The sequence below is a fragment of the Megalobrama amblycephala genome, linkage group LG1, assembly GCF_018812025.1.
Source record: "Megalobrama amblycephala isolate DHTTF-2021 linkage group LG1, ASM1881202v1, whole genome shotgun sequence".
Classification (NCBI taxonomy): Eukaryota; Metazoa; Chordata; class Actinopteri; order Cypriniformes; family Xenocyprididae; genus Megalobrama; species Megalobrama amblycephala.
In genome coordinates, this window is record NC_063044.1 from 59,793,075 (window position 1) to 59,818,440 (window position 25,366).

Below are 25,366 nucleotides of genomic sequence, written 5' to 3' on the forward strand. Positions count from 1 at the left end.
AGCTGCTAAGCGTGACGGAAGCGTGTGGCTTGCAGAGGAAGGTGCACACCTCCTCAAAAATCGTACAGGAAACAGAAAGGGTGAGCTCACTGCATTCATTGAAGAATATGATGAAATTTATTGAGGTAAGGGGGTCCATTCAAAATTGGAGTATGTGTGTTTTTGTATAGACCACCTGCTTAAGAGAATATGTTTTGTGGCTGTAGCTAAAACTCATTGTCAAGACGTTGAAGCAAAGATATAGGAAGAGAGAAAATGGGTTAAGAGATTAAGAATGTATCTTCTGGGTTAAAATTATTTTTTTTTTTTTTTTTTTTTTTATTGTTCACAATTGTGTATAAACCCGCTGTGAGAAATGTGTCACTGCTGCTTGGTAAACTGAACTGATGAGAGAGATGCTGCGGGACACAAAGTAGGCTATACAGTGACGGCTTCAGTCATCTGACTTTGAGATAACCTCATTTGCCATGGACACAATGGGGACTGGATTAGGTTTCGCGGAAACTCTCTTTAGGAACACAATACCACTGAACTGAAACAGTACACATTAATTCATTCTGCAGAGGAAATCTGAGCGCGTTTCCATGTTGACGTGCTCGAGTACAGGTTGTGGGATAAAAGAGCGCAGAACACGGCGACACAAACAATCCATTCATTCACTCACTGATTGATTCCATTCATCCTGGTGACGTCTCTTTTCGAAGGCCGCGTCCTCCGGAGGTGACATTTGTACGTCATAAAGGATTATTTCAGAACAATAACAGTTATAAAATTGACCCTTATGAATCTTATATTGTTGCAATTTCTTTATGACTTTGGATTGGAATGTAGTGGGCAGTTTACTGAAATGAAGCAGCTCAGTGGCAAATGCGACATCCGGAGGATACGGCCTTCAAAATAATTCGTCTTTGTCGGTTTGACGTCAAGCAACGTTGCACCTGATGGGAAACTGAGTCACCGATGGCGAACAGCTAATGCGGATGATGATTCATTTCAGGTGTCAGGAATCTGGACCATGATGCTTTCAAGAGCCCTGTCAGGTTGAGCCGCATTTAGTATCGTAGCCTACTTAAAATGTCACCGCAAGCAAACAATGAAACTTACGATAAAATCAAACGGGTCAATGACATGCTAGGAGATCAATGATGATGAGAGTAAATCTTTTAACAAGTTTAGTTTAATATTGTATTTATGTTGGTTTCATACATTTGGATATTTCCTACTAAATGTTGGATGTAAAATGTCAAATGGTAGCCTATATCCAAGCAAAAATAACTAAAATAGCCTAGGCCTACTTTTATCTTGAATAGTTAAGTGACAGGTTAAATCTTAGTTGTCGTCATTATTTTTTTCTAAAAAGTTTTGAAATATTTTACCGCACGCATTATGATAGACCTATAGAAATAAATATTTGACTCTTTTTCTTTTCCTAGAATGGCTTAACTTGAAGTGCTGTTAAAAAAATGGAAAAAAATATATAATTTTGAAGGGTTAGTTCACCCAAAAATTCTGTCATTAAAGGTGATCGAGAGGATTTTTTCGTCGACTGAGAATCCAAAGACTGTTATTGAGTTTTTGAAATGAGCGCATGCGTAAGAACAACCCCCCTCCTTCACAGCTCATTTCAAAGGAACGCCTCCCAAAACTCATGCACGAGTATTGGAAGAGAGTGTTTGTTTACCACCGGCATTCGCTGTGTCCTGTTAGTGGATTCATTATGTCGGACTCACCGCAGGTAACTCATAATCTGCAGTTGTTACTCCTGTATCCTGACAAAAACATTGCATGCCGCGCCTGTGGAGTGTGGAAAGTTACTGGAGAGCGCAGCCGTGCTCGTCTCTCACAAGGAACGTCACGGGAGTGATTGACAAGCCAGAGGGCCAATCCGCGCACGTCTCTCACAAGGAACGTCACGGCAGTGATTGACAAGCCAGAGGGCCAATCGTTTACGCGATGATCGCGTAAACAATTGGCTGATGTTTTTAAGGCCCTACCTCGTGCACAGATGATGTATATTGATATTGTTCCTTTCAGTACACCTAATAAATAGTCTTTTATCAGTTAGTAAAGACAGTTTCAAGTAATATTGCAAAAATGTATAAAACAAAGCATCCTCTTTAGCACCTTTAATTACTCACCCTCATGTCGTTCCACACCCGTAAGGCCTTTGTTAATCTTCAGAACACAAATTGAGATATTTTTGTTGAAATCTGATGGCTCAGTGAGGCCTGCATAGCCAGCAATGACATTTCCTCTCTCAAGATCCATTAATGTACTAAAAACACATTTAAATCAGTTCATGTGAGTACAGTGGTTCAATATTAATATTATAAAGTGACGAGAATATTTTTGGTGTGCCAAAAAAACAAAATAACAACTTATATAGTGATGGCTCATTTCAAAATACTGCTTCAGGAAGCTTTGGAGCGTAATGAATCAGCGTGTTGAATCAGTGGTTCGGAGCGCCAAAGTCATGTGATTTCAGCAGTTTGCCGGTTTGACACGCAATTCGAATCACTAATTCGAAACAAAACATTCATTATGCTCCGAAGCTTTCTGAAGCAGTGCTTTGAAATTGGCCATCACTAAATAAGTCATTAATTTGTTTATTTGGAGAACCAAAAATATTCTCGTGGCTTTATAATATTAATATTGAACCACTGTACTCACATGAACTGATTTAAATATGTTTTTATTACATTAATGGATCTTGAGAGAGGAAATGACATTGCTCCCTATGGAGGCCTCACGGAGCCATCGGATTTCATCAAAAATATCTTAATTTGTGTTCTGATGAACAAAGGTCTTACGGGTGTGGAACGACATGAGGGTGAGTAATTAATGACAGAATTTTCATTTTTGGGTCGATTAACCTTTTAAATGTACTTTATGGTTTGTTGCCATACGGTGACAGCATACAATAGTGGAAATCACTTAGAATAAGTGTAAGTTTACTTATAGTTAATTTTTTCCTTATAACTGTTGTTTGTATTGATTCAGTTGGTGCTATTATAAGCTTTAGAAGTAATTATAAACAACACCTTATACATACTTTTCAACAACTTGTGCTTTTGTTTATTCCATCCCATTTTGCTGAATAATGCTTTATATTCTTTGAATTTCATTACATTTTTCATGAATATTACTTAAATTGCAAATTTATAGTTAAAAACAAATATAATACTGTGCATTATGTATCATAAAACACTGACATAAAACCAAAAACATTGCAGTTCATGACAATTCAACATACACAATCTTATGAGAGGAAGATTATGAACATGAGCCCCCCATAATCCTTGAAACTTCACCTTTTTTCCGTATGAAACTTCACGAAGCAGTTTTTTTCAGAGGTGAGGCACAGGTGCACCTCACATTTGGTGCACTTCACCCTAACAATACCCTTACAGCCAGGATACCTGCACCTGCCTTTTTGAGTCACCATGGTACTGGTAGGCCAGTGGTTGGTCTGGTCCAGTAGTACTGGCTGTGGTGGCAGTGGGCAGGCAGCTCTCCGATGTTGATTTTACCCACAATACAAATACCATGGCAGTCCTTTACAAATGACTAATCAACATTATATCACTAGCATTAATGTTGTTATTGTTATAGCTTAACCAATCGCAGCTGACCTCGCTAGCTAGCTAAACTATTGCAATAATGACATTCCATTATTGCACAGTGTTGCCACTTGGAACACAGATTTGATCGATTACCAAAAAGTAATGTTATTGCAAAAAAAAAAAAAAAAAAAAAAATTGAGTGGTGAATATGTCATCATAACTTACCTGAGGTGGTTACCAATTTTTTTGTGGATGTGGTCTTGGTTCTAATACTGACATTTTAGTTAGCTTTTAGCAACTACCGACAAGCGCTACCGCAGTCTGTCAGAAAAAGCACCACAGAAAATAATTGCATGTTATGTGACTTAACCAAAGCACATCGTTAGCTAATCTAAGGTCTTCTCTTACCAACAAAAAACCCAAGAATGTTCTCTTAAAGACAGACTGACAAGGAAATTAACACAAAAAGTATGTTGACATATGGCCACACCATGTGGTAGAGGGTTAAAAATAGGCCTACCACATTTTGAGCCATGAATATCAAGCTATTTCTTAGGGTTCCTCCATTTGACCTAAAAAAAAGTCACTAAAAGTAAACTTAATTAGTGTTCACCCTCAGTCTCGGTCATTTCTTATCTTTGTATTACGTTTATTGTGGATGTGGTGGTCTCTTGTTTATTCCCTGGTTGCTGTGTATTTCGTCATTAAACTCAGCATTCTGCATATCTCCTCGTTGTGAGTGTTCCTACACCATGCCCCCTGACACACATCACTGAACCACATGCAGTCAGTCATGAAGAGATTTCAGTGATGTAACACAATAATTATATTAGGCTTATTTAATTTAACCTGAGAAATGCAAGACAGAGAAGAAGCACAAATAACTGCAGTTCACTAGTGCATTGAGGAGTTTTATAAAAGATGATTTCTTTCATCTTTGCAAAACTAGTGAATTAAAACATTTGCTAAAAGAATGCAAAACAACCATTAAATTCCAATGATGCCTTATATATATATATATTTCAATGTATACCCCTCTATTTCTCCTTGCAGCGCTGTATGAATACCTACCTGTCTGATGAAACTGGTATATGCTTTATTATGAAGTATAGCTTATTTGATATGACAAGCTCAAACTATCAAATGAGGCTAATTCATCAAGCCTGCACCTTAAACAGGAGGTTTTTAAGCTATATATCTCAAAACAGCTATTCAAAATAATCTTTTTCTTAACATGTCCAAGCTGGTATGTATATTTTGGGCTGTTCAACCTGAGGCCAGGGTTGCCTCATTCTTTCAGGAGCTTGTCTTTTTTCTTTCTTTTTTTTTTTTTTTTTTTTTTTTTTTTTTTTTACATATATTTGAAAGAACAGCCCATTAGGTGCTAAAGCTTCTTTTGTTTAAGATGTTTCAGTTCTTAAAAGGTTAGTTCACCCAAAAATTTAAATTCTGTCATTAATTATTCACCCTTTTTCAATGCCCAGAAAGCTACTAAAGACATATTTAAAACAGTTCATGTGACTACAGTGGTTCAACCTTAATGTTATGAAGCGACGAGAATATTTTTGGTGCACCAAAAATAACAAAATAACGACTTTATTCTACAATATCTAGTGATGGATGATTTCAAAACACAGCTTCATGAAGTTTCGAAGCTTTACGAATCTTTTGTTTTGAATCAGTGGTTCGGAGCGTGTATCAAACTGCCAAAATCACGTGAACTATTGAAATTTCAAAACACTTATGACGTAACAAAGCCTCGTTTTCTGAAATCATGCTCTGAACCACTGATTTGAAACAAAAGATTCGTAAAGCTTCGAAACTTCATGAAGCAGTGTTTTGAAATCACCCATCACTAGATATTGTTGAATAAAGTCACTATTTTGTTATTTTTGGTGCACAAAAAGTATTCTTGTCGCTTCATAACATTAAGGTTGAACCACTGTAGTCACATGAACTGTTTTGAATATGTCTTTAGTACCTTTCTGGGCATTGAAAAAGGGAGTGTTATTGCTGGTGATGCAGGCCTCACTTGAGCCATCGGATTTTATCAAAAATATCTTCTGAAGTGAGTTGATGCGTTTTTGTAAGAAAAATATCTATAACTTGTTAATAATATAAAAAATATAACTTTGTAAACTATAATCACTGTCACTTCACAGCCTTACGCGACTATGCATGGAGGATAGAGCAAAACAAAACACCGGTCACGAATTAGAAATGAGAGAAATGTCAGGGGATTTGGATATAAGAGAAGAGGAGCTTGAGTTTGTTGAGCAGCCCTGTTTGTTTTGAAAAGTGAGAGGCGTCAACTCTCACCTAAACTTACGCTTCTCCTACATCCTGTGTCATGCATCAGGTCAGAGGTCACTCTTCCATCAGAACTACTTGCATACGGCCATTACCAGAAGTCAGTGATTATAGTTTATAAAGTTATAAATATGGATATTTTTCTTACAAAAACGCATCACTTCACTACGAAAGGCATTTATTGATCCCCTGAATCCGTATGGATTACTTTTATGATGGATGGATGCAGTTTTTTGGGCATCAAAATCTTAGAATATCATTCACACCCATTACAAAGCTTGGAAGAGCCAGGATATTTTTTAATACTCAGATTGTGTTTGGCTGAAAGAAGAAAGTCATATGCACCTAGGATGGCTTGAGGATGAATAAATTATCAGATAATTTTCAGTTTTGGGTGAAAAAAAAAAAAAAAAAAAACCCTTTAAGAACTGTTGACTTGAACCAGTTAGGTAATAACTGCTAAACGGTTTTGCTAAGCAAATTCTCTTGCTTAAATTTCCTTTCATGTATAGTTTTTCACATGCAACGCTGAAGATTATGCAAACAAAAGCTGTTTTAGTGCTGACTGAAAGTGCTGGTATAGAGTTATTTGGTGTGACTTATAAAGTTTAAACACTAACACACCCTTGTCACATGTCAGTTTTGTTAATCTTACATAAGTTACACATATTTTCTTTACATAACTTTTCAATCATTGAAAGATATAATTTGTTTTTGACATATATGGGTGTAAACAGTTTTTTTAACTTTATTGTTTATTAAGATATGATGCTTCTGACAGAGAGATTAGGGAAGGAGGACTTTTGTAAAAAGTTATTGTTTCAGAAGCGTTAACTGTTTAAGACAATAAGGGGACGGACTGAAGGTTACAATCAGGTTGCTGCCCAACAAAGGTTATGGCATACATCTGAGGGTTAGGTTTTGACTGATAAGTGTGAAGATGTCGTAAGTTATCTCTCAGTTGCAAGGCCTCAGATAACTACTGAGCACTGGCCCCTTCTTTCTGTCACACACTCGGTGGAAGACAATTGGCGCCTTTTCTCTCTCTCTCTCTGTCTGTCTCTCTCACTCTCTTGTTTCAAGTCTACAAATGCTGTAAGAAGCAACTTGCTGTCCTTGACTTTCTATAGTCAAGGACAGCAAGCATCTGGAGTCAGATAAAATGTTTCCAATTACCATTGAGCTCTTTAATTTTATTGGTGAATTTCCACCACACAGGTTACATTATATTTGATATGGACTAAAAGGCACTGTCCTTGATGGTAAATTGGGTTTGTGATTACAGTTATGATCATTGTTAATTTTTAACTACTCACACACTTTATGATTTAGCAAATTACAGTGCAGTCTTATCTGGCCCATTTCACTCTTCATGAATCACTCAAATTTAACTTGGGTTGCATGACTGAATTCATATCTTGATTTAGGCTTGCGAGATTTGTGCAGAGTAGACAAAAGGCATTATAGTGTTAGCGGATGAGTGATCGTGCACAAATGACACTAATGAAAGTCAAATGGCGAATAAATAATTAATACCAGTGGGCTAACGGATCACCATTTCTTAAATGTTGTTCCATTATTTTCACTCACCCTTTTGACCACACTCCTGCATTTTAAACAGTCGTGCACATCATGTTGTGACAAATTATTCATTTTTAAAAAGTGTTGATATTTAATACTGTCTCTCAATTAACCTAAGGTCATAGTAGCTGCATTCATAATTAGTCCTATACAAATAATTAAAGAGATAGTGCACCCAAAAATTAAAATTCTGTCATCATTACTCACCCTCAAGTTGTTCCAAACCTGTATATATTTCTTTGTTCTGCTGAACACAAAGGGAGATATTTGCTTGTAACCAAGGAGATCTCGCCCCCTATTGACTGCCATAGTATTTTTCCCTACTATGTTAGTCTAGATCTGCGTGGCAAATGATAAAGGTGAAATGGAACCATTTTCCCGGAATATTTCACATTTGCATGGATTACTTTTTTAATAATTTTGACAGCAGTTTTTGACATTTTGACTGTGATCACATGTTGACAGCAGTTAAAACAGCGTGCACTTTAAGCTTTCGCTCTTTGAGTCTCCAAATTTAGGGGCGGGCAGTGTGTTGACAACATGAGGTTCTTGGAGGGTTGGAGCAGTTCATATAACCAGTAATCAGATTCAAACTAGTCAGCTGTAGGTTGCACGTTGCTTGTTGTTAAATTTGACGTTTTTCTTGTTTTACATTTGCAGAGTGAATCAACTGACTTTCGTCGGTAAACACTGACGGAAAAAAACACTTCAGTCAATAACGGGAGAGGATGCAACGGAGTAATAATATGTCTAATGAGAAATCGAAGTTAACTTATGTGATAACTGGAGGGTGCGGTTTTCTTGGGCAGCACCTGTTGAGAGTTTTGTTGGAGAAAGAAGATAATATCAAGGAGATCAAGCTTTTCGATAAAAACGTTTTCCCAAGTCTACAAAGTCACAGTACAGGTAAGAAACACACGAAACAAACTATTACGAGCTTATTAGTGCCCACAATGGTTTGAATATTGATTTATACTAATTTGTTGAATAGCCTATACGTTTATGTCATGTTGTGTCTCAGCTTAGTTGCGCTACATACCTACGTCGTAACGTTCCCTACGTAGGCTACGTTCGAAGTTTTCATATTAACAATATATATATACACACAGTCGTGCTCAAAATTATTCATACCCTTGGTAAATATGACCAAAGAAGGCTGTGAAAATAAATCTGCATCGTTAATACTTTTGATCGTTTATTTAAAATAAATCTACAAAAATCCAACCTTTCATTGTAGAATAATAATTTTAAATGGCTGGAAAATCTCATGGGAATCTGAAGGATCTGGAGAGATTCTGCATGAAGGAATGGTCTCTGATCTCTTGTCAGGTGTTCTTCAAACTCATCAGGCATTATAGAAGAAGACTCAGAGCTGTTATCTTGGGAAAAGGAGGTTGCAAAAAGTATTGAATAAAAGGGTATGATTAATTGTGAGCAATGTGTATTAGAGAAAAACATTTCTCTCATAGTGAGATTTTCACTCCATTTAAAATTATTATTCTCCAATGAAAGGTTGGGTTTTTGTAGATTCTTTAAATAAAAGATCAAAAGTATTAACGATGCCGATATATTTTCACAGCCTTCTTTGGTCATATTTACCAAGGGTATGAATAATTTTGAGCATGACTGTATATATAATATATACAGTATATATAATATATCTTTTATATAATATATTCTGTACATTATTGTCATGTTGTCAATTATGTCATGTTGTCAATTGTGCACTGTGTTTGATAATTCTATGATGGGAATGAAATTTTAAACATTTTTGGATTAAAAATGACTTGCTGATCATATTTCATAGCTAGTGTGTATATATATATATATATATATATATATATATATATATATATATATATATATATATATATATATATATATATATATATATATATATATATATATATATATATATATATATATATATATATATATATATATATATATATATATATTGTTGCATATGTTGACAAATTAAAGCAGTCTTGATTGGAAAAATGACAAATAGGCTAAATAAGAATACTATATTCACAAAGTATTTACCTTGATTGTTCTTTCTTTTCTTCATCATACATCACATTTCATCTTAAACTGACACTGTTGACACCTTCTTGATAACCAAGTACACACAACATCTGAAAACATTTATGTCAAATTTACTGTTTGTGTTGGAAATGAAGCCACAAATCTCAGGGACAAGTGGAAATATTTTTGAAAAATATATACATCTCTAATTTTATACTATAAATATTGAAATTATGTATATTCATTCTTTAGATGATCATAGTTTTAAAAATGTAGTAATTTATAGGCTGTTTTTGACATTCGTGATGGGCACAGTATAGGGTGTAGTGCCCAGGGGAAACATCTGTTGTTTTTTATGACTCCAATAACGGGAAAGAACACTGAAAAGACACAGGAAATGGAAATGTTCATTCATTATATAGCCTTGGCTTTGGTTACGTATATTTGGGCTTGGTTCAGTTGTTGAGGTCAGGCCACACCAGACACTTCCATCCAATCCAGTTTCCTCTTCTCACTGTCTCCATCACCACCAGGATGCTCCATCCATCTAATGTCCTGACTACAAAGGGATCTTATTGAGTGTATTCACTGGTGAATAACCCCCACTGATTGTGTTATAATGGAGAAATTGTTAATTTAGCTCTACTTAGCTGAAGCACATTGTCCTTTTGGACTATATCATTATTCAACGTCTGCCTAAGAAATAGATGCACAAGCCAAGTTGGACTTTGAATTCGGTTAGCTGCTTCTAATTTGTGGGTCAAATGTTTTCTATTAGCCAGAGTTTCTTGGCTCTTTCCTCCTTTAGCTCATAAGTTACAGTGTCCATTGTCTTGCCTTAATATATTAGATTTTTCCTCACATGTTTTGCTAGTTTTTATCCCAGGGGCTAATGGGGGAGAGATGGCATACTTCCACAAAAATGCTTGGAATTGACAACAGTTTAACATGTGGTCAAAGTGCAAATGGCAACAGAAAGAGGCTAGATAACCCTTTGCTATCAGAACTGAACCTTGACCTAATTGCACAGTGAACTAGTTTTGTATATGACTAAATTTATATAAACTTTGTGACTATTTGCAAAGATTTTGTTCATAGGCAGACTTTACATATGTTATTTATAATGTTTTATTATAAAGCTCAATTGATCAACATCACCCAGATGCAAGGGACACTAGAGATGACTAGACATGTTGGTAACACTTTATTTCACTGTCCTGTTCTGTATGTACATACTAGGTAATTATTATCATAATTACAATAACTGGGTAATAATTATTAACCCTAAACCTACCCCTAAATATAACTTTAACTCATGTAGTTTCCTTAGATTACCCAGTACTTTCTTAAGTACACCGTAAGTGCACGTAATGTAAAATAAAGTGCAACCGTCATGTTTCTTTGAACACCTTGCATGGCACAGCAGCAAATACAGGGTGTTCCAGTCACAGAAATTATTGTTTGTATTGTGAAGCGGCTAAAGAGTTTGTCATTTTTTTTGTAGATGTTAAATGCATAATTGCAAAAGCATCTGGAAACTTCAGATATCAGAAAGATGCTACAGCAGATCCAGAGACATTATTTCTTTGCAGAACAGTTATGAATGGCTGTGTTTATTGTTAGAAAAAATAGCTGTGAGTGAGAAATGAAACAATGCATGTTGTTTACCAAGATGCATTGTGTTACTTCCACCAGACAGATAGTGTTTATTGTTTATTTCCTGTGCTCGTTAATTGTGTCATTGTAATCAAGAATATAACTCATGATCCTAAAAATGACATCAGGAAGCTTCCTAAGATAATAGGATGCTGACACCCACACACTCCCTCATTCACTGGAATACAATGACGCACGTACACACTTTGTTTGCTACAACCTTTAGGAGTGAAACAGAAATGTCAGTAGGCTCTAGTAGTACTATAGAAATATTTTTATTGTATAACAATATTGGTTACACATTATTTTAAGGTGTCCTTGTTACACTGTTATTGTGTATTTCAGTTCTGAGTAGGCTAACATTAATTAACAACATGTTCTTACTACTGGGTTAGAGTTAGGAGTGTTCTGTTCTTTAATAGGTACAACAACAACCTTTGTAATGGAGGACGATGCGACAGCCAGCCATAACTTCTGATCACTTCTTTATTCAACTTCCCACAATACCATAACGCACTCAATATCAGTTCCACACCTGGTTAATGCAATATTATGTTACCGTATGGAACCTAATACTACAAGGAATAGGGGTTGGTTAGGGTTAATTGTGTGTAATTATGCATAATTTACTGTTATTACTGCAGTAAATAAATAGAACTTATGTAACAATGACACTGTATTTGCATCTCATGGCAATTCATTACTATTTTACATTCGTATGATTTTGTACAATCCCAGTGATGGGTGTTTAGGGTTGGGGTTAGGGGTGAATCTTCAAGCTTGCTTTTTTCCTAATAACTGTACGTTTGTACATCATGCAAATTCATACGAAATCATCTCCTCGTAACATAGTTACATTTTCCAGTGAGATCAGGTTGATTTGTGAAAGGAAATGCAAAATCTAGATAAAATGTCCTTTCATATATAGACATTCATGCATGCATATCAAAACACTCACAACCTATTTGCTCTTTAACAAGGTATCCTATCTCTTTCTCTTTTATTCGCAGAGCATGTGAAGGTGGTGGTGGTGCAGGGGGATATAACAGATTACGGGAACGTACGTGATGCTTTTCAGGGAGCAGACCTGGTTATCCACGCGGCTAGTTTGGTCGATGTGTGGTATAAAGTCCCCGAGAAGGCCATCTATGCCGTCAATGTACAAGGTGAGTGAAGGATAATATTGAGGAACAAAAGGAGATGGATAGCAATGACTTCACTGTAGAAGTTATGTCAATGTTTTGCACTTTGAAAGGGTTTAGGAGTTAGCTAAGAAAACACTGAATGTTGCCTACTTTAAAGATGCACTATACTTTTCATTGTGTTGGGTCTGTAATGTCTCTTATGTTAACCAAGGCTGCATTTATTTGATAATATAGTAAAAAGTAATAATAATCATTTATAGTAAAGTATAGTAATATTATTTCAAAATATTACATTTTAAATATATACAGTACTGGGCAAAAGCCTTAGGCCACCATTAGATGTTGTTTTAACAATGATATAATGACCATATATAATTATTTCTCAGTCTCTTTATTAGAATATAACCAAAAAATACAGTACATTTGTGTGCAGTATTAAAAAAAACAGGAGAAAAATTCAGAACAAACAGCATTTATAGGCTAAAATGGCAAGTGTTTATTGCCCTCCCGTTACACTTGAGCAATAGCAGGAAACTGGCTCTCTTAAACCTAAATAGAACGGAAAAGGACTGGAAGTTCCAGAAAACTTTCAAAATCTGATGAGAAAATTCTCAGGGTTTCTTCTTTGAGAAACTGGAAGAAGTCCAGGAGGTCACACTAAGTACTGATTTTTGTTTTAAAAATACATTTTTGTTCAGAATTTGTTTTTACATTTTGTGTACATATTTCCTGTATTTTCTGTTTGTATCGTAAAAAAAAGACTCAAAAATAAATATGGATGGATGGTCATTAAAAGATTGCTAAAACAACAAAGCTGGTGGTGACCTAAGCCTTTTGCACAGTACTGTATTTTAAAATTGTGCATATTACTGCGTTATTTTCAAATGTCATTTATTCCTGTGATGACAAAGCTGAAGCATCATTACTTCAGTCTTCATTGTCATATGATCCTTAAGAAATCATGAAGGATCATGTGTCACAGTCATCTAATATGCTGATTTGATACTCAAGAATCACTTTCCTATTACTTTTAATGTTGAAATCAGTTGTGCTGCTGTAAGTCTTTTCTGTCACTTTTCATATTATGCAAATTTACTGAGTAAGTATTCATAAAAAAAAAACAAAAAAAACAACAACTTTTAGACACCAAACTTTTGAACAATGTGTTTTGTTTTTTCTTCTTTCTCTCTTGTTTGTTAGGCTTTTTGATTTTGAGTAAGTTTCAGTAGGCGTTTGGTGAGTTTTGGTTTCTCCCACAGTTTTCCTTTGGTGACATTTCCAGTAACATTAAAGTTTTACGATAGGTTTGGTCCGGAAATGCATCATTTACTCTCACACACAAAGCCGGAATTCCCATCGTTCTGATTCGCATCATTCGCATTCTGAATATGACGAAGTGAGCATAATAGAATCAGAGCAAGTGCTTTTTAGCAACAGTCCACAGCTCTTGTACAATAAACGCTCATGCTAGGCTGGATAGATCATGTGGCTTTATGAGAAATAGAGCGCATGCAGATACATAGCATTCACTCATCAGAAAGAACAAACTCTCCATTTACACACATCTACATAAAGATGTCTGATGTTGGAAATGCATTCAGCATTTCCATCTACATGGGTGAACACATGTCTATATTATCACAAATACGATGTTCTTATTTCATGCTTTTACACTTATTCGTCAGCCTGTTTTTAATTTTGACTGTTTGTGATATACCTTACTGGTTAAGTGTTCCTAACATGTGTTTAGGCCTGTGTCAGTATAGCACAGATAGATACAGAGAAACTCAGAGGATACAGAAAAAAACAGGAGCAAGAGATGATGAATGTCATATTTTACGGGAATTTTCCTTTGGTTTGGATCCATATCATTTGTTCCTTTGCTCTAACATCTAAATTCCACCTTAATTTCCAAGAAATCTCCTCTTTGAATGCCAATGAAGGGCTGTATACTTAAAAGCTATCTGCACAACCATTTAACTTTGTTTTTCCACTTGTCACTCGATATCTGATACTTCAGAAATCATTTACATAGCAGATGGGTTTCTCATCCAGGCTATCCAGTGTTTTCAAGTGCTTGACAGCATTACTTGGAATTTAGGGATTGTGACATCAGTTCCAAGCTTAACGCATCTCATTAATATCAGCTGAAGCAACACAAACAGCTTTGTTTTAAGTCCTTCATTTGTTTTAGTACAACAGTAGTGTCCCTTTTTCTTCATCCTTTAGCTGTTGTCATATATTTTTATTTGATGCTTTTTCTTTCAGGGACGGAGAATGTAATAAATGCCTGTGTAGAAATCGGTATTCAGTATTTGATCTATACAAGCTCCATGGAGGTGGTTGGTCCAAATGTAAAAGGAGATACATTCATCAGGTAAGTGTATTTATTGAAATGGCTTTTATTTATAAATATATATATATATATATATATATGAAGGAAGATATTACATAGCGTGTGTTCACATAGTGTTTTGTGTTCAGATTCAATTCACTAAAACAAACAGAGTTTAAAAGAATGTCTGGGAGACTGAAGGAGTGGAAGGGTTTGCACATGCTGAATGCATTCTAGAATGGCATCTCGGAATTCCACAAGGTTCTCAGCATTCCATCTTGAATCTGTCAAGCTGAAAAATTACAGGCCACAGTCGTGATAGACAGACTGGGAATGCTATTTCCACTATCTTAACATTCAATAAGTGAAGGTTATATTTCTGCCACTGCCGTTTTTCTGCTAGTCAACTGATGCAAGTGATGCTTGCACGTCTCAAAACACTTGTGGTGTTGTTGTTGTATATCATGTTAATGTTAGGATTTCTAAAGTAGTAATTACAAGCTCTGCAATCAGTCAGTCCAGATGGAATCTTGGTCTGTGTTGATCTTAGGAAACTCATGAATTCCGTAAACATGTTTAAATGTAAACATGGAGTACCATAAACACAGTATATTTAACCACAGTATGTAAAAAAACAAAAATGCGAGGGGCGGAGGATGTGTACAAATTTGTGAATGCTCCATAGATCATGGTTTGGCCTAGTAATCAACCCAACTCAAAGAAAAATTATTCATGCAGTCAGTATCAGTGATCCAACTGACAACTTTAAGATGACTTTTAAGTGGTTTCATATTTCGTTGCGCAACAAGTTTTGCCAACAGTTTCAAATGAAAAAAGAACACAGAGGAACCCTTGAAACCTTTCCACTACTGCCACGTGCTAGAAACATTTTCCCAAGTGACTAACACACACATAAAAACATGAGCTGTTTTTCGTTCAAACACGCACACATTCACAAAGCATTTTGATTGTTTAAAAGCAACAAGATTATATTTCAGCAATTATATGGCGCCCCTATATCTCACTTGCTCCTTCCCTTTATCTCTCCCCTCCCCTCCTGTGGTGCCTGTGGTGTGTTTTGCTATTTAATGTTGTTAAATATCATTTGTTTGCTATGGGCGATGCCATTCTAAGGTCATGAAAATAATAAATGTTTTTGCTGGAAAGTGTGAGCTACCTTAGCCAACTATTCACACAAGAATGCCAAAACAAATATCACAACATTTTTGGAAAACAGTATTACACTCTGAAAAGCACTGTGTTGTAATATCTGTGCTTCTCTCACATTACAGTGTATTAAATGCTAAAATGCAACAAACTATTTACTGGTTGTTGTTAAGCCAGCTGTTAGCTGTTCATTCTGTAGTCGCTGTACATCGACACAAAACCATCAGTGGTTGACTTTTTAATGTTGTATTCATATTTGAATGCAGTTATCACATTTACCTAATTTGCCAATAAACCAGTTTTGTTGATTGCAATAAAGACGAAGCTACTGGGACCGTTTAAAAACGCCATGTCTGTAATTAGACACACACGCATTATTTTTTTCTCCTGAGATTGTCTCCATTTGTAAAACTGAACGATTCAAAATGTAGGAAATCCAACATTTGATAGAAAACTATTTAAAAATAAAAAAGACATTAAATACCATTATAAACAGCAAGTGGCAACAGAGTAGCATTTATTTGTGCATATATCAGTATCCTTATATCTTTATAATAAATATTAAACATTATAAAATAACTAGGTTTAAAAATACATTTTGTCAATGTGAAGTATGAAATACTCACAGAATCTCATGAAAAACAATAACTTTTCTTGTGAATGAATGACACAGAAAGCGAGCGCCACGCTTTCCCTTTATAAGCACAGCAGCTATCAGTCAGTTCAGCGCAAGATCAATGATTTCAGCACACTTGTGAAAACTCACATTTTATTCAATTAATCTAACTGCACAAATATTAAATTTTTTTTCACACAAAAGTTTTAAAACTGATGAATTTAATTTCGAATTGAATTTAGTCACACTGAGGTACGTCTTTATTTATATTTTTATGTCGTCTTACGTTTGAATAACTAAATTAATGCTATGCCTGACTATTTGAGTGTCTATATTCTGATTATAAACTAAGTATTACACTACTGATGCTCAACACACCAGCCAATGTAATTTTGTATGTGCAACACTCATTCTGCAATAACAGACGGAGACAGAGATGTTTCATTCATCCTCAGGATGTAGTGTCATTTTGTCTTGCACACACATTCCATCTGCGCAAGCTGATCTGTCTATTCATTCAGAGAGGGTGTACTAAAGGCCAATTCACACCGCACAGATAAACACCAACAAACAAGTTGGCTGTTAGATTTAGAATTTTATGAAAAGTAACTGTCATGTTTACACTGCCCCAACAAACACTGATTGAACATGTTAATGAGGTGAAAACAAACCCTGACCAACGCCAACAGATGCCAACAGGGGTAACGCACTGATCCAGCAAAACCCTTTGAGAATTGGCCTATGGGGATGAGTTTGGTGTAATAATGTAACAGTATTGGTTGGGGTGTCCCACATAATTTTATTTACAGACCAACTTAATGCCTGTGTATTAGTAGCTCTGCTACCTGTTACTTAACAACCTTTTAATTTTGCTTTGACTTTAACTCTTTGTCTTCTTCTTTCTTGACACAGAGGGAATGAAGATACTCCATATAATATATTCCATGAGATGCCCTACCCGAAGACCAAAGCTGCTGCTGAGAAAATGGTGCTGGGGGCCAATGGCACAAAGGTACTACACAATCCAGCAGAGTTCAACAATCACACACTGATTTAGAAACGACCCTGGCTTTTCTATTTCTAGTGTTCAATCACAATCGCCATTTACAAACACACAGTCTCATTAATAAATGGAAACAACTTCGACAATCATTGACACCCTCCACAAAGAGAGTAAGTCACAGAAGGTCATTACTGAATGTGGTGGCTGTTTACAGAGTGATGCATCAAAGCATATTAAATGCAAAGTTGACTAGAAGGAAGAAACTGGGTAGGCAAAGGTGCACAAGCAACAGGGATGACCGCAAGCTTGAGAATACTGTCAAGTAAAGCCGATTCAAACACTTGGGAGAGCTTCACAATGAGTCGAATGAAGCCGGAGTCAGCGCATCAAGAGCCACCACACTCAGACATCTTCAGGAAAAGGACTACCAAGCCACTTCTGAAACAGAAACAACGTCAGAAGAATCTTACCTGGGCTAAGGAGAAAAAGAACTGGACAGTGAACAGTGGGCGAAAGTCCTCTTTTCAGATAAAAGTAAATTTTGCATTTCATGTTGAAATCATGGTCCCAGAGTCTGAAGGAAGACTGGAGAAGCACAGAATCCAAGCTGCTTGAAGTCTAGTGTGAAGTTTCTGAAGTTAGTAATGATTTGGGGGGCCGTGACGTCTGCTGGTGTTGGTCCATTGTGTTTTATCAAGTACAAAGTCAGTGCAGCCATCTTCCAGGAGATTTTGGAGCACTTTATGCTTCCATCTGCTGACAAGCTTTATGGAGATGCTGATTTCCAGCAGGACTTTAGCACCTGCCCACAGTGCAAAAACCACTTCCAAGTGGTTTGCTGACCATGATATTACTGTGCTTTATTGGCCAGCCAACATGCCTGACCTGAATCTATGGGATATTTTCAAGAGAAAGATGAGAAACAGTCGATCCAACAATATACAGATGATCTGAAGGCTCAATAGTGCCTCAGCAGTGCCACAGGCTGATCACTTCCATGCCACACTTCACTGATGCTGTAATTTGTGCTAGGAGCAAGTCATTTGCTGTAATATGTGCTGCCGACCAAGTATTGAGTGTACAAATGAACATACTTTAAAGAACTTGAACTTTTCTGTTTTGAAAGTCCATTTTTTGATTGATCTTAGGAAATATTCTAATATTTTGAGATACTGGATTTTGGACTTTCATGAGCTGTACGCTCTAATTATCAAAATTAAAAAAAAAAAAACTTTTGAAATGTTTTACTTTACATGTAGGGAGTCTAGAATATATGAAAGTTTCATTTTTAAAAAAATAATTTACAATAAAAAAATGAACTTTTTCACGATATTCTAATTATATGACCAGCACCTGTATTCAGGAGGGATGTACAAATATCACCCAAAACATTTAACAGCAAGTTTAACTTTATTAAAATCTTTATTGAATACTGAATTGAAACTCTTCTCATTTTCATTGTTCTAGTTGCTAATTTTCAGCTTTGCACAATACCGCACCCTCCTAAACCCAAGGGAAACAAACATCACATAGCAATCATGCTTGAATCCTCAAATAACCATGTATGATTTATTATAATCACGCCTTTGCTCTTGGTGTTTCAGCGTGCCATGTGTTTAATGGCGCTTCTAAACAATATAAGTCTTCATGACATTGTTGTGTGTTCTGCATCCGAGTGATTTATTTTGGAATGCAATCTGTTTCCTTTTCTGCTACAAAAAATTATTTATTTCTCTCTCCCACTCTCCATGATTAGGTAAAGGGAGGGAACATTCTCTACACATGCTGTCTGCGGCCAACAGGGATCTATGGGGAACAACATCAGCTCATGAAGGACTTCTACCTGAACGGGGTCCGTACAGGTGGTTGGGTGATCAGGGGAGTTCCACGGGACACGGAGCACGGACGGGTCTATGCAGGTTAACCATCAGACTCTTGCTTCTGTGTTTGACCATTTTGATTTACTGTGAACAAGAAGAGATTTACAAATATTTTGATGCCACAGATCCAATTATAATGATTCTCCTCCTAAAAAGGCTGCTATATATTTTAGGTACTTTTAGATTGATTACTTTTAGTTGTTTAAACCTGAAATATATACCATAAGTAAAGCAAACCATGAGAATCAGTTAATAGTGATAAATCTCATGGTTTTTATCCAGTCTTTAGAAAGCAGAATGAAATAATGTCTAATTTAGTACATTTTTAACTTTTATTTTATTTGATATAATAATAATTGAATTTATTTTAGACAAGTTTTCTCTGAAATTTTCTATGTTCCCCCCAGAACTCTTGAGAAATGAGTAGGAAAAATGTCAGTACATACAATGTGAATGTATCTGTGCTGTTTTTATACACCAATCAGGCATAACATAATGACCACCTTCGTAATATTGTGTTGGTCCCCCTTTTGCTGCCAAAACAGCCCTGACCTGTCGAGGCTTGGACTCCACTAGACCCCTGAAGGTGTACTGTGGTATCTGGCACCAAGATGTTAGCAGCAGATCCTTTACCAACTCTAATGTTGTTCCAAACCTTTATGAATTTCTTTCTTATGTTGAACACAAAGGAACAGTTGTTGGACCCCATTGACTGCTATAGTAGGAAAAATAATACTATGGAAGTCAATGGAGTCCAACAAATGTTTGGATACCAACATTCTTCAGAATGTCTTCCTTTGTGTTCAACATAAGAAAGAAATTCATACAGGTTTGGAACAACTTGAGGGTGAGAAAATGATGACTGAAATTTTATTTTTAGGTGAACTAACCCTTTAACTTTTTAAACAATTTTTAAGCTACAGGGCTAGCCTTCACTCCCCATTTGCGTCAATGAGCCTTGGCCGTCCATGACCCTGTCGACGGTTCACCACTGTTCCTTCCTTGGACCACTTTTGATAGACACTCACCACTGCAGACCGGGAACACCCCACATGTTTCCTGTTTCTAACACATCAACTTTGAGGACAAAATGTTCACTTGCTGAAAAATATATCCCACCTACTAACAGGTGCTGTGATGAAGAGATAATCAGTGTTATTCACTTCATCTGTCAGTGCTCATAATGTTATGCCTGATTGGTGTATTTAGATAATGGCTTTAAAAATGCTATAATTAAGTTGCTTGTAAAATCTCTCAATTACCTCGGATGTGTTTTTGTGCACGCAGGTAATGTTGCCTGGATGCACCTGTTAGCAGCACGTGCTCTGCGGGAACATCCTGATCGGCTGGGTGGGGAATTTTATTTCTGCTACGATGATTCACCATACAAGAGCTACGAAGAATTCAACATGCAGTTCCTGTCAGCCTTCAACTTTCGCCCATTGCACGTGCCAGTGTGGGTTCTGTGGTTCATAGCGGTGATGAACGACCTTCTGCGCTGGCTCCTCAAGCCGTTCTACAACTATACACCATTGCTCAATGGATACACCCTCGCTGTGGCCTGCACATCCTTCACTGTCAGCACAGACAAAGCTTTTCGTCACTTTCAATACCGACCTCTCTACAGCTGGGAGCAGTGTCTGGCTCGCACGCAGAGTTGGGTCAACACGTTCCCTTTAGAAACCAGCACTAAGCACACCTAACAGCTGCTTCAATGTCACGAGGACAGTTTTAATTAACACATCTGTGGCCAATAATGAAAGATGAGAGTTTTTTTTGTGACTCTATGTCTCAAACATTCTCTGACTGCAGTTGACTGAAAATGATTGAATGTTTATTGTAGTATTTAGCGTGTGCTTTACATTAAAGGGATAGTTCACCCAAAAATAAAAATAAAAGTGTTCAGCAGAAGAAAGAAACTCATACAGGCTTTTAACAACCTGAGGGTGAGTAAATGATGACTGAATTTCATTTTTGGGTGAACTAAGCACACTTAAACAGAGCACCTCTTAATCTTAGAATCACAGTTGCGATAATCTATCAGACATTTAGATGAATGAAAATTCATGTTGTTATTGATGTAATAGTAACAACTGGGAGCATAAACTTTACAAGCACTTTTATGAAAAATGCACAACTGAGGCATTTTGATGGAAATATGGCAATACATATATGTTGTCTTCTGTTGATCTGATATCTGAAGTACAAGTCTTTGAGCTAAATATACTTAATGTACCAAATATAAAGTATTATATAATCCACCACATAGTTTTATATTTATACATTTCATTGTTCAAATGATTTCATTGAAAAATATTTTGTGACATCACTGTATGTTTACCTTTTACAGATAACTATGAGTGAACACAAGCTTTTAATTATATGTCATTTCGTTGACGTACATATTTAATTGTTTATATGAAACAACTAATTTCTCTGTTCAAAGAAATAATGCAAAGCAAATTAAACTATTCTACACAAGCACAATACTTGTACTGATTTTTTTTTTATTAAATAAAATATTATCTGGGAAATATTTACATTTACATTTACATTGTATTGTTTCTCTACTCACCATTAGGTTACTTAAATGTATAAGTCTGAAGAGAAAATCAAATCCACGACTGTCAATAAAATAAATGTTTTTTAATTTCATGATTGCTATACAGCCTTTACAAAGCAGAAGGATTATTACCATTATTATTATTATTATTTATTTTGTCATTTACATTTTTACACAATTCTTCTCAGAAATTTTCCATACCCCCTAGCAATTTTGGCTTTATTAAATTATTTAAATGGAAGTACATAAACTTAATGATGTGCTGTTTATATATTTGGTTCATGATTTTAAAATGGCTATACTCTAAAAAATGCTGGGTTGTTTCAACCCATGTTTGGGTCAAATATGGACAAACCCCACTGTTGGGTTTTTCCATATTTGATCCCACCATTTTTTAGAGTGCATATACAGTAGTGGTCAGAATTATTGGCATCCTTGGTAAATATTATCAAAGACGGCTGTGAAAATAAATCTGCATTGTTTATCTTTTTGATCTCTCATTCCAAAAAAAAAAAAAAAAAAAAAGCAAAAATCTAACCTTTTAAGGAAGTAAAACAATTGAAAGTGGGCCACAATCATGAAATTGTGAAACATGAAATTGTCCAGCCGTGATTTCTTGTTCCAAAGGCCAAATTTCCCTTAATCATCCATCACAATAGGTAAAACCATAAAATATAGTTCTGATGTGCAGCAAAAGATTTTTGAGCTTCACAAAATAGAAAGTGTTTGTAAGAAAATTGCTGAAGAATTGAAAATCCCCATTTCCACCATCAGGGCAATAATTAAGAAGTTCCAATCTATATCGACTTAATGCGCAGTGAGAAGGAAAGTTTGAGTGGCCAAAGAATCTCCAAGGATCACATCTGGAGAATTTCAGAAATTAGTTGAGTCTTGGGGTCAGAAAGCTTGAATCACATCACCACATGTTTGGGAGGGTTTAAAGAAAAATCCTCCTGGCTTATCCAGAAGCAATCTCCAGCATATTCATTTGTCAGACATGACTGGAACTTCAGCATGGGCTGGGTTCTGTGGTCAGATGAATGGTCAGCTTTTTGGCAGCAAACCAGCCAGATGGGTTTGGTGCACACATGGATAAAAAGTACACCATGCCCACGGTTAAATATACTGCTATGCCGTGGGCTTGTTTTTCTGCCAAAGGTCTTGATCAGATACATGGCATCATGGATTCTATAAAATAACAGATAAAAAAATCAAAACCTTATGGCCTCTGCTAGAAATCTTTTAATGGGCTGTGGTTGGATCTTCCATCAGTACAATGATCCAAAACAAACATCAAAATCAAAAGACACAAAAATGTGTCACTGAGCAGCACAGAAGTAAGGTTCTGCCATCCCAGTCCCCTGACGTGAATCAGAAACCTCAGAATCCGAAGGATCTGGAGAGATTCTGTATGAAGGAATGATCTCTTAACTCTTGTTGTTCTCTAAACTCATCAGGCACTATAGAAGAAGACGCAGAGATGTTATCTTGACAAAAGGAGGTTGCTAAAAGGATTGAATAAAAGGGTTCCATTAAATTGTGGCCGTGTTCTTTGGGGAAAAAAGAGGTCATAAAGGGATTTTGCCCACATTTTCAGTTCTTTCACGTCTTTTTTTTAATCAAGAAAAGAATTAACAATGCAGATTTATTTTCACAGCCATCTTTGTTCATATTTACCAAGGATGCCAATAATTCTGACCTTGACTGTAATTAAGTAGTTGAATCACTTAATGATTCCTATTAATGATACCTACAGCTTAATGGCAGTAAATACTTCCAGATTTCATTTTTCCTTAAAGAATTATTACAGTGACTCACAATAACCACCATCATCCTCCAGGAAACTCAGATGTTCCATCTCTGTCTGGACAAGAAACACCACATGATTTTAGCATGAGGCCAGATTTCCACATCAGCTTCTCTTGTTATAGTGGTATCATAGCAATCATTTTGCCTATGTACCCATACAAACATGAATGTATGTTTACATTCTACAGAAAAAGAAAAAAAAAAGAAAAAGAAATGCATAATGTACAAGATAAATGTATCTTTTGCTTAATTAGTTATCTTCTCTCTCTCTCTCTCTCTCTCTCTCTCTCTCTCTCTCTGTGTGTGTGTGTGTGTGTGTGTGTGTGTGTGTGTGTGTGTGTGTGTGTGTGTGTGTCACAGAAGTGTGATTGCAGTATTTTCATTTCGGGGTGAACTATCCCTTTTAGAGTAGTTAGAAACCTCAAACGTAAGAGAAAATCGAAAGGAGCAGAAAAGGACACAAAGATTTGAAGGAGCAGAAAAAACACAAGGGTGTTCCCAATTGGCTTCAGTTCAGGGGCATTCCCTTAAAATGAGTTGTAGACTATGGAAGTACCTCTTAACAACTTCCATAGTGACCTTCACAATATTTATTCTTACATAAATGATGAACAACCTAAACAGCTGAACATAACAACACTAATTATTGCCTGTGGTTTACTCCTGAAGGAATTCTGGTTAGACAAATAAAGATTAGCTACATTGCAAATGCAAACTATAGCGACATCTAGTGGCTAAACACGTCCTGTTGATCAAACTGAAGTAGAACAGAATTGCTTTCAATTCCAGATGATAAATCTTGTGTAGTTGATCATTTATATGGTAAATTGCTAAAAATGGTGGCTAGTCAGCTTTCTCAACCAATCTGTCATATTTATAATAGGTGTATGATTAGTGGTTCTTTCAGATGCTAAAAACACTTATTGTGACGTTCCACAAGGTAGTTGTTTCGGCCCATTATTGTTTTTTATTTTCATAAATAATTTACCATATGTTGTTGATAATGCTAATATAGTTATGTATGCATATGATTCTACGATGTTTTCTGCAGCATCAGCTGAACTTCAGAAAAACTTAAGTGATGAGCTGCAAACAATTACTAAGTGGGTTTGAATTAATACATTAATTTTAAATATACACTCAAAAAAATTAATTGTTGGATTTACTTAAAAAAGCAGTGTCAAGAGGTTCCACGCAACTATATTGAGTAATTTGTACAAATAACAATTTAGTTGTATGAAAAGCTGACAAAATTTCTTTGAGTAAATACAACTCATTTGAATTTGTCACTGCTACATAATATTAATATGTGCAGTTTACTTAATAATGTTATGTTTATTTCGTAAGGTGAGCACATTTATTGACTTAATTTACCTCATTAAATGAACTATTTGGTCTACAAAATGGACTCAAAATATAACGCATTGAATAAAATTGAATTGAGAGCAGGAATTCCAACCTAAACTTAAAATTCACAAACATTACAGAAACTCCTTTAAATGTCCAACATAAATGAACATTAAACACTAACATCATCTAACTAACAACATCTTTCCCTTTTCTGAAAAACACATAAAATAACACTTTAATCCCTAAATTTACTCTCCTAATGCAATCCCTTGCAAAGCATGCTGGGAACTATGGATCCACTGCCTAGTTAGTTATGTCAACATTAATTTGTGCCTTTCACTGCAATGTTAACTTGACTGA

General features: G+C 35.8%; 1 protein-coding gene across 3 annotated transcripts; it reads left to right on the forward strand.

Moving 5' to 3' along the window:
• Positions 1-106: 106 nt before the first annotated feature.
• On the forward strand, positions 107-21,771 carry hsd3b7 (hydroxy-delta-5-steroid dehydrogenase, 3 beta- and steroid delta-isomerase). 3 transcript variants are annotated; one of them, XM_048206094.1, is made up of 7 exons: positions 107-125; positions 8,115-8,360; positions 12,149-12,304; positions 14,552-14,660; positions 17,314-17,413; positions 19,161-19,323; positions 20,572-21,771. In XM_048206094.1, exons 2-7 carry the CDS (start codon positions 8,183-8,185, stop codon positions 20,985-20,987), a joined length of 1,122 nt encoding a protein of 373 aa, XP_048062051.1. In that variant the 5' UTR covers positions 107-125; positions 8,115-8,182; the 3' UTR covers positions 20,988-21,771. The 3 variants fall into 3 exon arrangements, with proteins under 3 accessions (XP_048062051.1, XP_048062047.1, XP_048062041.1); XM_048206090.1 differs by lacking the exon at positions 107-125 and adding an exon at positions 7,890-8,032; XM_048206084.1 differs by lacking the exon at positions 107-125 and having other exon boundaries at positions 8,039-8,360.
• Positions 21,772-25,366: the final 3,595 nt, after the last annotated feature.

Coding starts and splice junctions, on each gene's coding strand:
- hsd3b7 (XM_048206094.1), top strand. CDS start 8,183: ATGCAACGGAGTAATAATATGTCTAATGAGAAATCGAAGTTAACTTAT. Junction 12,305..14,551: donor CTATGCCGTCAATGTACAAG/GTGAGTGAAGGA, acceptor TTTTTCTTTCAG/GGACGGAGAATGTAATAAAT. Junction 19,324..20,571: donor GCACGGACGGGTCTATGCAG/GTTAACCATCAG, acceptor TTGTGCACGCAG/GTAATGTTGCCTGGATGCAC.